Source organism: Zeugodacus cucurbitae, chromosome 4 (assembly GCF_028554725.1).
Source record: "Zeugodacus cucurbitae isolate PBARC_wt_2022May chromosome 4, idZeuCucr1.2, whole genome shotgun sequence".
Classification (NCBI taxonomy): domain Eukaryota; kingdom Metazoa; phylum Arthropoda; class Insecta; order Diptera; family Tephritidae; genus Zeugodacus; species Zeugodacus cucurbitae.
Genome location: NC_071669.1, coordinates 66248155 through 66262406, shown reverse-complemented (window position 1 = coordinate 66262406; position 14252 = coordinate 66248155). Strand labels below are relative to the sequence as shown.

The 14252-nt window shown below is 35.4% G+C and overlaps 1 protein-coding gene across 1 annotated transcript in view; it reads left to right on the top strand.

Moving 5' to 3' along the window:
• Nucleotides 1–14252, top strand: part of LOC105214707 (dynein axonemal heavy chain 3) — a 108866-nt gene that overhangs the window by 56977 nt on the left and 37637 nt on the right. Inside the window, exons 42-44 of the mRNA XM_011188282.3 lie at nucleotides 1384–1701; nucleotides 2425–2656; nucleotides 12385–12510. Of these exons, the coding sequence (XP_011186584.3) occupies nucleotides 1384–1701; nucleotides 2425–2656; nucleotides 12385–12510 (676 nt within the window). The remainder of the gene's footprint in view (nucleotides 1–1383; nucleotides 1702–2424; nucleotides 2657–12384; nucleotides 12511–14252) is intronic.

The window sequence follows — 14252 nt, the reverse complement described above, 5'->3', positions numbered from 1 at the left end:
AAGATTTATACTAGACTTTTAATACCCACTTCTCAGCCCACTCTTTTCGAGCTTTTCCTTCTTAAAATTTAAATCTGTAAAGAGTTCCATATGAGAACTAAACAAAACTGTTGTTCATAGAAGATAATATTTAAATACCTTATTAAAGTGATATAACCACTTTATATTCTAGCTCTTGCTTCTGTCAGCCTGTTGTCTTTGATCCAATTGTTTTGTTCGATTTTTCAGTCCACTTCCAAGGTATCACCAATAGTAGACAATATTTTTTAACTTGAATTAAAAAAAATTTAAATGGGCTTGGCTCCGCCCACTTATGGTTCAAAAACCATACCTCAGAAACAACTCGAAAAATTCCAATTTCAACATAAGATTAATCTTGGCTACGCCTTCTTCCCTGATACCACAATCTGATTCATCCACTTAGCAATCCATAAATTATGCACCAGTGAAGATATCGGAACAAAACTGTTTACAAATATTGCGTTTCTGGTGTGACATCTTCCATCTTAAAATCACCAATATCGGTTTATATCATTTCAAGGCCCGAGATGCCGAATATGAGAACCTCAGCGCTTGAGACCAGAAAATATACTAAAGTTTTTCAGATATTCTAAAGAAATTCACATCAGATCTGTTTTTTTCTACTAACCCTTTTGCCAAAATTATTTCTTGTCGACCCCATATACCTAATATACGGATTTTGAAACTTACGGTGTACTTTATACCGTATATATTGGTTAATATTTGAGAAATCTAAGCAAAATTAAGTCAACTTATAATATATAATTATATGATGTAGGTGTGTGGTGAAACTGAGTAAAAATGCTCTAAGAATTGACCCTATCGTGAAAATTTAGTTCTTAAGTAGCTTAGGATGATATTTATTTTAAATGTAAATATATGATAACATTGATATATCCCAGTAACTTGTAAAAAAGTTCGTATTGGCGACCCGGTCTTGGCACAACAGCTCTTGGGACTAAAGACCTTTCCGATATATACTAAACAACTTTTTTTTAATTAAAAAAAAATTAATTACTGCTCTACTAAATTCTAATACTTCCACTTTCGCTCTGCACAAAACCAAATTACATCCGTTGATTTAGTGCCGCACTTACAAATCCAAACCTTAAAATTACTATGCACATTCTATTTCGATTTATTGGTCACAACTACTTTTGTATACACCAATGCACCGTATATTATTACGGTTACTTTATGCACATTGATATGACAATGCAGGGCGATGCATGCAGCAAACCGCATAAATTCAATTGCACGCCTTGCACTAAGCGCGCTTAGGTAGCGCATTTCACATGCCACACGCCCGCTTTATGCTTGTTTTTGTTGTTATAGTAACCATTTTCTATGTGATTATTACAGGCTGATTGAGAAACGCGATCGTGACGCACTGCTGGACATGGTGAGCAATGCATGCAAAACGAATATACGCTTCCCCCTCGAGCAGGCGTTCGCCGACCGCATGTCCGATCCGAGCGCCAAAGTGAGCGATGATGATTTGCGAAATTTATTCTACGGTAATTATTTGGAACCAGATGCGGATCCGAAAATTTACGATGAGGTCGAAAGTTATGATAAATTGGAAAAACTGATGCACTACTATCTGCGCGATTACAATACATTCTCGCACACGCCGATGGATTTGGTGTTGTTTCGCTTTGCCATCGAACATATATCGAGGTGAGTTAAGTGGTTGCGTAGCGGTGAACAACAACAAATACGCATTTATGTGTGCGTGTATGTGTGTGTGTGTGGCATAGCAGCACTGATAGGCTTGCGGCTGCTTGCGTGCGTGCGTGGCGTATACGTGACGTATTTCATGCAACGGTGAATTGCAGTCAACCAAGTGTGTGATTGCACATGCAATATTTACAAACACACACAAACATATATTCGAATGCACTTGCTTGCATATGCTTGTCAACACAATATGGCAACTCTATTAATTTCATGTTTTTTGCGGTGTCACACTGATGTCGCCGCGGCGCTTCATATACATATACACATATATGAGCTGAGCGTCAGTATTATCATGCCGTCTACACTTTTGCGCTTGCGTTCATGCGGTTTGCAACAAAACCGCCATGCAACCAGTTGCCGTGTTGCACCGCTGGTCATCAAACCGACACAACACCGAAATTCACTTATCTCTGTGCATCTCCGCCGCGCGCCTTGCCACGCAAATGCACGCACAATTCACTCATTGCCGTACTCACCACTCACACACACACACACACACACACTCACTCACGCAACATGACCAACAACAATATCGATATCATCACACACTCATCACATTTGTATTGCGTTTCATTTGATTTCATGCGCTGCTGTACGTTCATTTTCATCGCAATGACTCGTTTGTTGTCCGGCAATTGCTTTGGCCGTTCGCATGCCCGCCAGAGTCTCGCGTGTATTGCAAATGCCGCGCGGCAATATGCTCATGGTCGGCATGGGCGGCTCTGGACGTCGCAGCTCGTGCAGATTGGCTGCCAGCATTGCCGATTGCCGCCTGATGACGATTCAAGTGACAAAGACATATTCGCAGACCGATTGGCGTGATGATCTGAAAAAGATACTGATGACAGCCAGTTTCAATTTGAATCATACGGTCTTTCTTTTTACCGATGCACAGGTGAGTTGAAATGAAATTAATTAAATGCAATGGGCGTGGGGTGTGAGTGGGGCCATTTGTAAATATTTGCATATTCTCTTTGTAAGCGAAAAAATGCAAAATCACAAGAAAATTGGATTTTTGGATTTTTAAATGTATTTTTATGGATATATGTATGTATGTAGATAGCTATTTGTGCAAATGACATTTGAGTATGACAGCATATGATTCTGGTAAAATATCTGTTCGTGAGCATTCACATAACGTAGTCAATCAGTCAGTCCGTAGTCTAGTTATCTATAAAGCAATGTATGTAACGCTACCTCCACAGAATATATACATAAGATATAAATCGAACGTCAACTGCAGGTGTCCAGGTGGGTTTAAAGGTGTTCATTCTAGATCTTTAGAGCACCAGCTATGGTATGGATCATTTTGTTTTTACTGCCATCCACTTTTAAGCCACCAACCGCCTTATGGTGTTTCTTTGTGGAACCTTATTTAACAATCAAGCTCAATTCTTTTTGTTTGGAACATCTTAGAAAATATTTAGTATTAATGGACTGATATTTGGAACTTCCCAGAGCAAACTCTTTTGAGTTCCATCCTTCATAAGTTCTACAAATTCTGCCTTACTTTGTTGTTTGGACACTTGTCTAATATAGCCTGGAAATTGTCCCATAACCATTTAGTCTCATTGTCCTATTCCGCTCCTATTGCAATATCGGTCGAAAAACGTTCGAAGATCTTGTATTCTTAGATCACCGCAAGACAGATGAGACAGTGGAAATCTGATAAAACCGTCTGTGTGATTGGTTTCCTCACTCCATTCAGGCAGCATTTGACAACATTTCAGATTGCTCGAAGGAGTGTTCAAATCATTTCATGGAAATCACATGAATCCATCTAAACTAAAAAACAGTAAAATGGTCGACTACATCTGACGAACCTTTCTGGATGAAGGCGAAGATTGTCCTATCGACAGATTATAAACACCATTTTCTGGGTTTCAAAAGGTAGATACATATGACTTGCATAGACAACCAGGGAGAAAGCAAAACGATAAAAAATAGTTAGTATATGGCGATTCGATGACGTTACCTAATTTTGGGGAGAAAACATATTATATTTACGCAGAAAAAGCACGCTCTCCAACACCCGCAATCATCATAGCGAAATTAGTAGAACTGAAGACCCTTCCATCCATTTAGCTCCATGACATCAATCGAAAACGTTCGAAGATCTTGTATTAGTAGATCACCGCAAGACAGCTAAGACAGTGGAAATCTGATAAAATCGTATGTGTGATGGGTAGTTGGTTTCTTTACTCCGTTCAGGCAGGGTTTGACAACGTTTCGGATTGTTCGAAGGGGTTTACAAATCATTGGTGACCACCGACGGAACATGGATCCACCCAAACTAAAGAATAGTCGCAACAGTGGAATTCACCTGACGAACGATTTTGGATGAAGGCAAAGATTGTCCTATCGGCAAGTTATAAACACCATTATCTAGGATTCAGAAAGTACATAAGATTTGCATAGACAACCGGGAGAAGGAAAAATGATAAAAAATATTTTTTGTAACGATTCGATGACGTCACCTATTTTACCAAGATAAAGACCCGAACCCCGCAGTCATCATAGCCAAATTAGTAGAACTGGATACAAATCCAACCATTTAGCTCCGTGGGACTTTCTTTTGTTTCCAAGGTTGAAAAGTCAGTCGTCGGCTAAACAGGTTATCAGGGAGATCTATTTTAAAGTAATTCCAGTAATTTATATATCAAAGCGGCTAAAGTGGCTCCGACTACTCGTCGTCGTTATCAGATTTAATAAATTTTTGTGAAGGAAAATTTCAGATAAGCTTTTAAAGCGATCGTGGACCGATAGCAATAATTAAAAAACGTCAACTTCAACCAACTGCTAACTATAATATAATAAATTACATATATGCAAATACAAAATAGGACTCTCAGCTATACTAACGGTAAATACTGGCGTAGAAATGAATTGATTGCATTGATTATGCGAGCCCATAAATCAAAGCACATCATAGAAGTAAACGGCATGCAAGACAACTATGGCCTAATGAGTAATTTATAACGTCCGAAATGTACAGATACATACATTAGTACTATACTCACAGCCTCAGCTCAATGGTTGAAAACTAAGCAAAACTCACCAACACACATTGTTCGAAGCATATGTATGTCTGTCCGTATTATAGATTTACTGTACAGTGGGTGACACAAATACAATACATAAATTGCAAATATCACTTCACATAAGGCCTTATTGAATCCATAATTTATGCTCGTAAGCAAACTGTGCCACCAAATCATTAATATTAATACATACGAGAACATATGAATTTGATGTTGCAACAATGTATGGTGAGTCCATAACCTGTCAATATATTGGCAACTGTTCAACTCAATTGTTAGCAGCACAGGTAATATGCAATAATTACAAAAATAACAGCTCATAAATCGGACAATGAAGAGCGCTTTCTCCAATATGCATACTATTTGATATACTTACATACATATTTATATATTTGTGCTTCTGTTTTTGAAACTTGACTGCAGAATATAATGCATGCCAATTCCAGTAAACAATCATAAATAACTGCTACACTAAAGCTGTAGATTTGAACGGCTAGAGGGAGAAAGACATGGAGAGTAGAAAATTATTTGCATATGTGTACGCAAACATTTGTCTAAGTCTATATCTCCATATAATATACATATATGAATGTTGCTTCCATGCCTCAATAATTTCCTTTTCCGTTTGAGAAGATAAACGTCATTTCAATATGGAATAATTCCCAAACTATATGTATATACTGTATGTATTTTACTGTACAACATGCACAGCATATATTAACGGTGTCAATTTAATCTTCATAATATATAAATTAATAGTTAATCTCTACGAAAAATTAGTGTTGTTGTCTACTTCGTGTAGTTCTAAATTTACTACAAATTATGTTGAAATAAAGTGGACAGGATTGCCACATGTATATTAATATGTTGCTACAATTTTTGCGGAATATTTGATGAAATTTTGTAAAGTTTTTAAGGTGCTATACCAGTGTGACATTTTCAAAAAATCGTTTTTTTTATTTTTGCATATTCGATAGTTAATACTTTCAAAAATATCATGTGAAAGCGGTAAGATCGTGTCTTGAATAGTTTTTGAATAACAGTGTTTTAAAGAGCGACCGCTCGTAGGCATAAGCAAACATATTCGAAATTGTAAACGTCTTTTTCTCGAAATTTCTCGTCATTTCTCAAAACTGCTATCATCATAACTCAACATGAAATTGACCTATCGACTTCAAATTTAAACTGAATGTTCTTGAATATATTTACTATACAATGACAATTTATGACAATGACGATCTTTTTGATTTGTTGAAAATATTCAATTTGGCATTCAAAAACTTACATTTTTTTACCTAAAAAACAACATTTTTTTCAGAACTACGCAATATTGTTAGTTTTTGATATTTTTCAAAAATCGTGGGTCATTGTATAGAAAATATCTTCAACTTTAATACCCGTTTTGAATTTCTTTGTTTCAACTACTCATTCGGCCAGAAGCATGCCAGCAGTTAGGGAACTTTTTTCCATTATTTTTCAATATTTTTGTAAAAAAAAAAATTTCAATAAAGCTGAAAGTATACCTTAATACCTCCAAAAAACTTCGAAACCTTCGATCGAGTACTTCCTTAAAAAAAAAAGCACGAAAATCGACTAATTTGGTATAGCCCCTTAAATATTCTAATAAGTACACCAAATTTAATATATTTCTTGTTTGCGTGAAGCTTATAGTATTGTATAGGGTTGCCAACCGAATTTAAAATAGTTCACTAATTACCTTTTTACTTGCAGTTAACTATATATATTATTTGATATTTTTTTATTTTAAACGAAGTATATTAATGAACAGAGTTGCCATTTATTCTAATAGATTAATTTAAAAGTGATTAAGTTTTGAGCATTGTCGAAAATTTGTAGCTCTTGTTCATCGCTTGCGAATATTTTCGATATTTTGTAATCTTTTAAGTTTTAGAATTCAACGTTGAAACTCTACGATTACATTTCTTCACTTTATTTAATTATATCTGTCAAATAAGTACCCGTAAATTCTCATTATAAATTTTCCCACTGAGAATATTTCAAAATTTTTTTTCCCAGGTAGGCGCAACTGTCAGCCACTATTCTGTCAATTTTTATTGCTATGTCTCATTTAGTTTGTTTACGGCGTCATTAGGAACAAATCAACCTTTTGTGTGCGTTGCGATTTTTATATGCCCCTCTTTGAACGATTTATACCAATCGTAAACTTGAGTTTTCGACATGGTTGAATTATCAAATGTTTTTTTTTTCAACATTTCCAACGTTTTGGAAAAACGTTTGAAACGAAATTTTACACAAAATCTTTGTTCGATATTTTTATCCATTTAAAATGAGAATTTCTGTTACTTATTTGACAGAATCTATTTAGACCTTTGTATAACACAAAAGGTATCTTCAGCTGATCCAGAGAGCCCATTTTCAAAAGTCATTAATGGAAATAATCTATCATAAATTCATTGTTTCAGCTTCGTAGATGTCAGATATAGACAGTTGACAACTTAATACGATCAGTCATCGTATGATCAATCAGATAGCTGGGCCCAATAACTTATTACACACTGAATACTTCCAAACGTATTCAAAGTAAATGATTATTATGAAACTGATCATATGATCAACACTTTTGTCTTCTTTAAAAACTATAGCCTTCAGTTAGCTACCATATGATCATTGCGATCACTTCTAAAGTATTATAATTAACACTTTTCCCCCAATCTCTTGTTTCTCCCAAGTATCCACACTCCTTGCTGATTTAATAAATTATAGCATATATTACATACATACAATTACTATCCTGCTCACAACTTATTACACTGCCAACACCAGGCACAGCGACAACTGGCATACCATGGACCTACACTCCATGTACCAGCTGTTTGCCACAACTTCATTAGTACTTTCATACATACATATATGAAAGTATATTTACTGCATTGCTTTATCTGCTCGAACAATTTGCTCCTAGCCATAATACCAAATCAAATTACAATGAGGCAAAGTGCATAAATAGTCGCATTAGGCAATGTAGTGCCGACGCAGGCTGTTGAGGAGGAGGGCGAGTCGGCGGTATACTAGTGACCAGCATTTGATAAAATATTCAGTACAAGCAACAATTCAACTAACAATAAATATTAATTTTACACTGTGTTTCACCATACAAATAGCCAAAAGATTGTTGAAATTACATACTTACTTGGAATAATATTGAAGACGACATGGCCACACAAGCAGTGACTGTTAGACTTCGATACAGTTACCATGAAAGCCTGCAGTGTAATATATATATACCCGAGTGTGGTATGCCATTGATGAACAGATGCTGGTATGCACATACATATATATATATAATGGAGTTTATAATTGTTGAATGCCTTGTAGGGATCTTGAAAGATGAGGTGGTAGAGTATATAGTGAGCATAGTTTGTATTTAAACACTGAATACAGAAGTTTCTAAGAGTTCAGTGAAATGTTATTACTCACGGCGGAATAAGTAGAAGACCATAGTACCTTGACTAGCTGTCAAAGCTTGCTTGAATGACAAGCCGAGTCCGTTCCGATTACCTAGAAACGATTCTCGAAACAAACATTACTTTTTGAGAACTTTAGTAGCCACATTTAATTATAGAAATGGGTGTCAATTTCTCGCCGGTCTACTTTGCACACACCCAATTGTTCCAGGCGCATCTCCACATTTATTGTTTCACATGACATTCGACGACTGATGGGAGCATGTTGCCGGCTTGGTAGCAAGAATCATAAGCAATTTACCCGCCCACAGCTAAACACAGTGGAGCAACTATGAATGCATTAATTGTATACTGGCTGACAACATACATATCCATATAAATACAACGGTATATATAAATTTGCATACATACATACATACACCTGTTTATCTGGATGCAGTGAAACAATACGAAATTGTTGCAAATGATGTGGCAGAATGTATAGAATGTATAGACATTGGTAACAAATGTTAGAACAAAATCAATTAAATTGTATGACAAAGCCATGAACTATACAAGAGAGAGAAATTTATTGTTGCAACAGGAATGCTTTACAGTCTAATTTTTCTATGTTTACAACAAATTGTATGAGTATTTATGAATATCTAAAGGCTACTTTGTGGAGCGAATAATTTTTAGTGGAAATATTATTGTTGTATTTAATATCGTAGATGAAGAGTTAGTTATCGAATCTCAAGAAGGTTTATAATTTGTTTTGGAGGTTAAGAAGATATAGATATGATTTCATTGTAAACACGTAATGAGTACTAATTATTTCCAAAGTGGGTTCAGAGAGCGAATATTTTTTCGAGAAGAAGACAGAGGAGCTGAACCCAATTCTCATTAAGATTGTTGCTGAGGAAATAACTTTACTTAGACAGGTATTTATCTGTTGTGAATTGTGTTGTGGGAACCCCAAAAACTAAATAGGGAAATATAAGAAAGGAAAATGATGAAAACGAACATTAGAATATCAGTAACAAATAGCTATCGGAACAAAATTCCAAACTTATTATAAAAGTCTTTAGCCGGTTCATGAAAAAACATTATTCTTTCCCTAGTTGTAAGTGTCTAATTATATCGATTGCCCGATCGGGGTTCATGGGGTAATATGCTGGCTTTAGAAGTTGCTTGGAAGAAGACAAGGTAAAATCATTTCAAAACTACCTTCTTACGCGTTCAAGTTTAAAACGCTGTGGATCTCTATCTTTAAATATTCACGGAAATAGAAATAAAATGCCAAAAATGATTTATGATAGGTTCAAGGCGTTATGGCGAGGGTTATTATCGAACTACTGTAGTTATTTTAGCTCCCCAAGGGTCTATCTTAAAAAGTTCAATATCTACTAAACTCAATCTAACCACACCTAACCTAACTTTGCCTGTACAAATAAAAATCTGTTGGATTTAAGACAATGCTATGTCGAAGTTATCCAATACGGTTTTATCTATAGTGCTATTATTAAGAGAAAAGATTTGTATGTATGTTTGTAATGCATAAGCTCGAAAACTACTGCGCCGATTTCAAAAATTCACCATTGGAAAGCTACATTCATCCTGAGTAACAGAGGTTATATTTATGGCTAGAATCTCAACTTTCTGGAAATAGTTCCCAGGTGAGAGTATTAAAAAGACTATGTGATGGAGAATCTTAATCTGAAACTCCGCATCGCCATCGCATAGCAGAGAGTCGAGTAAAGAGCGCTCGCAGCTACATGCTGAACAAAATTTCAAAACCTCCCAAGTACTTGAGTCGCTTGAAAGTCGAGTACGGAGCCTGTGTAGCGGCTTGAAGAACAAAATATAAGAAATATACAATCTCGCGACTCTCCAAAGACTAGAGGTCGTTATCAAGTTTTAGTTAATAACTTTATACTTTTGAAATGTTTGTTTAAACCCGTGAGAAGCCGGAGCTAGTTATTCAACACCGGAGCCAATGAATTTAATTTCAATGCATAACAATTCAATTTAAATTAAATAAATTATTAGTTCAAAGAGACAGATCAAAAGCAGAGTGAGAGTCTCGGACGCGATTATAATCCCATAGATATGTATATGTAGAATCTATCATCCATCGAAGTTAATTTCAATAAACACAATTTAAACCTTCAAGTAAAAGTATGTATATTCACTACATTTATATAACACTTTGTAGTCCTCAGAAAATTATGATCGCAAGCAATCTACTAAGCGCTTAGCCAAAATCAGCAGGCATAAGTACTATGCACTCAATGCGAGTAGTATTTATGGTTGCCTGCGTCGAAGGCACAAAGCCGCCATCCAAAAGGCAGGGAATTTCAGAAGATTATGCAAATGCATGCAGCATAAGCATAGTACAGCATACAGGCATATTTATATGTACGAGTGTGTAGTTAGTATCAACAAAGTTTTGTATATATAAATAAGTGTGTTCGCTTGCAACTCTCTATTTGTGCGACGACTATATAAATACATCATAATTCCTAACGTAACCACATGTATCTATGTGTGCGCGTTGCTGCAGTAAATGCAGTGCCACAATAAATGCACTTCCGCTTTTGTCAAACACATGTAAACAAATGTTCTGCCTGCAGCAGGAACTAATCGTCAATTCATCATGAGAACGCCTTGTCGACGACAGCTGCAACCGGAGTTGTAATTGTAGTTGTAGTTGAAGTTGTAGTTGGGTGTATTACTAGGCAATTGCATAGAGTTTCTTTAATTTGTCGTACATGACATGGAGTTAATTTAAATTCTATTTGTGTGTGTGCGTGTTTGTCTAATTTGTAGAACTTTCAATTGAAAATCAACACCTGGCATAATTTTAGTAGGTTAATATAGAAACTATAATTAAAATATAATTTGTGTATGTATGTATATTTATGAGTTATGTTCGGAGCAATGGGAATTTGCTGTATATTTCTTCTTCATATACCGACAGTAAATTATTTGTTTACATAAATTAAAACAAGCAAGGAAGGGTTAAGTTTGGCTGTAACCGAACATTATATACTTTCGCAATTTATTTATTATTACCAATTTTTTACCATCTAACTACATTCTATCCAAGATTATATGCTCACTAAATTTTGCCGATATATCCCACATATTAACCGATATATTTGGTAAAAAAGTTCGATGAAAGTTTGAAACCCTAAATATTAGGTATGTGAGAGCTAGGGGACTTTATCACCGATTTCACCCATTTTTGGCACGGCGACATATTATTAGAAGAAAAATGTTCTCTCTCAATTTCTTCAAAATATCTGAGAGACTTACCTATATTTTCTGCAAAAACATATTAAAAGTATTGAGTCCTTATGTTCTATACATGGGGCCTTGAAAACTTATGGTCCGATTTCGACGGTTTTTAGGAGAGCGATGCCATACTATAAATTCAGTATTTATGCAAAGTTTTGTTCTGATGTCTGCACTAGTGCTTACTTTATATTTCTGGTATATGGAAAAAGGCGTGGTTGTCAACCGATTTGGCCCATTCTCAAAACATATGTTTTGGTTGCCAGACTTCTTGCTACCACAAACATTATACTCTGTCTAGTGAGGTTCTGATTGAGATGTTCGATTGGACCCATTCCGTGATGCTTCAAGGTCTGTCTATTGTCGAATCTTTATGGGTAATGCACCTTGCACTTCTTCTTTGACTGCTCCGCTTGGCTTTCACTCTGTTATCGATTCAAGTTAACTAACTGGAAGACTATGGAGGCTCTGCAGCGCGATACTAATACTCTGATTTAGAGAATTGATTCATTTACCATATGCAAACACCAAAATATCATTAAAATTATTTAGTAACAAGTAATTTGCAATCTATATTATCATCAAATATACTTACAATAACTAACATTTAAATAAACAATACAGTTGTTGCTAAGTACATATTAACAAATGCATTGTATTGATTTAGTTTGAATTATATTTCCTTCATATTATCATTATAAAACCGTTAAGGACTATTGCTGCAAATAATATTCAGTACTCTTCTTACTCGTTAGTTTTCGTTTCGACCAATCGAACTTAGACTAAATGCAATAACTAGCATAAATAAATACTTAACATATTTATGTAAATAATACAGCTTCAACACTATTATTTTACAGGCAATCGATGAGGGTTTCATTGAAGACATTAATGGTATACTTAACACCGGTGATTTGCCCAATCTCTATCAATTGGAAGACAAAGCGGCAATTATGGAAAATATGACAAGTGTTGCCAAGCAATTGGTGAGTGAAAATGTGCATGAGTTCTGAAGCTCTAATTTGAATAAAGGTGTGCTCTATATATGCAATATACAGCTTAGGCTTATATGTATATATATTTATATATACAGGGTGTTTTTTCAAATCAAAACAATGTCTGAAAATTTTAGTTTCTTATTTTTATTGAAATCGAAACTGAAGCCAACACGTCGCCGACAATAAAGAGCGCTTTAAGGCAATAATTCCTGACATTTTGGTATTCCTCGTTAAAATTGAGAATCGCTTGAAACAGCTGATGGTTATTTATCAAAGTCACATACGGACTGTGTTCATAAAGTAATAGCGTTTTTAGACAGGAGCTAATTGATCAATTTATCGGTCTCTGCTTGTTTTAAATGCGTATTAAGATCGATTTACCATACAAAATAAAATCTCCATTTATTTGTATTTGAATTTAAATCGACTTGAAAATCAAATGCGACTCTGCGACAAAGACGTACGATATTTTTTTAATCAAAAAAAAGTGAAAAAGTGTTTTTTTTTAATTAAATAAAATAATTTCACAAAATTTTTTTCTAATTTATTTTCGAAATTTTAAAGAATTTTAATTTTATTTTTTTTTTTAACCTAATATTATTATAATATTTCATAATATTATTTTTAGCAAATTTTTGATTAATACAAAATATGGTAAATATAACACCCTATACTAACTTAGAACACAAATTATCAACACTTTGCTTTGCATTTATAACAAAATCTGTCTTAATGCTAATTTTTATGTGCTCATATTGTTGTTGTGGCTGTTAACATTATTGTTGTTGTTGTTGTGATTACCCAACAAGTAGCTCATTATTTTGGCAATATTGCAATAACAGGCGACACAACAAGCCTCAGTGCCAACTTAATGCGAAGAACAACAAAACAATCGAACTAAATACAGCAATTACGATGCCAACGATAGCAACATCAATAACAACAGCAACATAGATAAAGACAACGATAGATGTTGAGCACATATACCATACTTAGTTACTTATGCACAAACTGTACACAACAACAAGTTGTTATTTCATGTACCGTATACTATTTGCTTTATTTCCGGTAACACATTCATTTCCGTCTTCCTGCAACGGGTTGCAGCCACTCCCATGTCGGTCGTTTGACGGCCATCGAATGACAAATATTGGTTGCTTGCTTGGCCGATTCAATTTTACTTCCTTTAACCTGCTTTATAATTCTGTTGCCATCATTTTGAATTTCTGTCTTTGCACTATTTTCATGTGTACAACAACAACAACACTAACAACAATCAACTGAACTGCTACTGCTGCTGCTGCTTGCTCTCCGTGCCATTACCGTTGCCACTTCACACCACTGTGGGAATTTCATTTGCACTTCTTCCGTTCTGACTGCATTACATGCCGTCGCCCCGCACCGAACTGCTGCCCTCGCATCTGCCTGCCACGCTGCAATGTTGCACTGCTGTCCGGGTGCTCTGCATCCGCATCCTCCTCTCGTGTGACTCACAATCAATTCATATTTCGACTGCATTATTGAATGATGCATCTTCCTACTTACTTGAACTCGGTTAACGCTCGCACATGCCACCGCTGCTGCTGCTGCTGCCACTTCGCCTGCCACTGATGTCGATGCTGATGATAATTTCCTGCAAATAAAATACATCCAACCGCACACACACACACACATACCGGCGGTGGAATGCATTTTATGCTACAACTGCGGCAACAATTGTTGAATCGCCT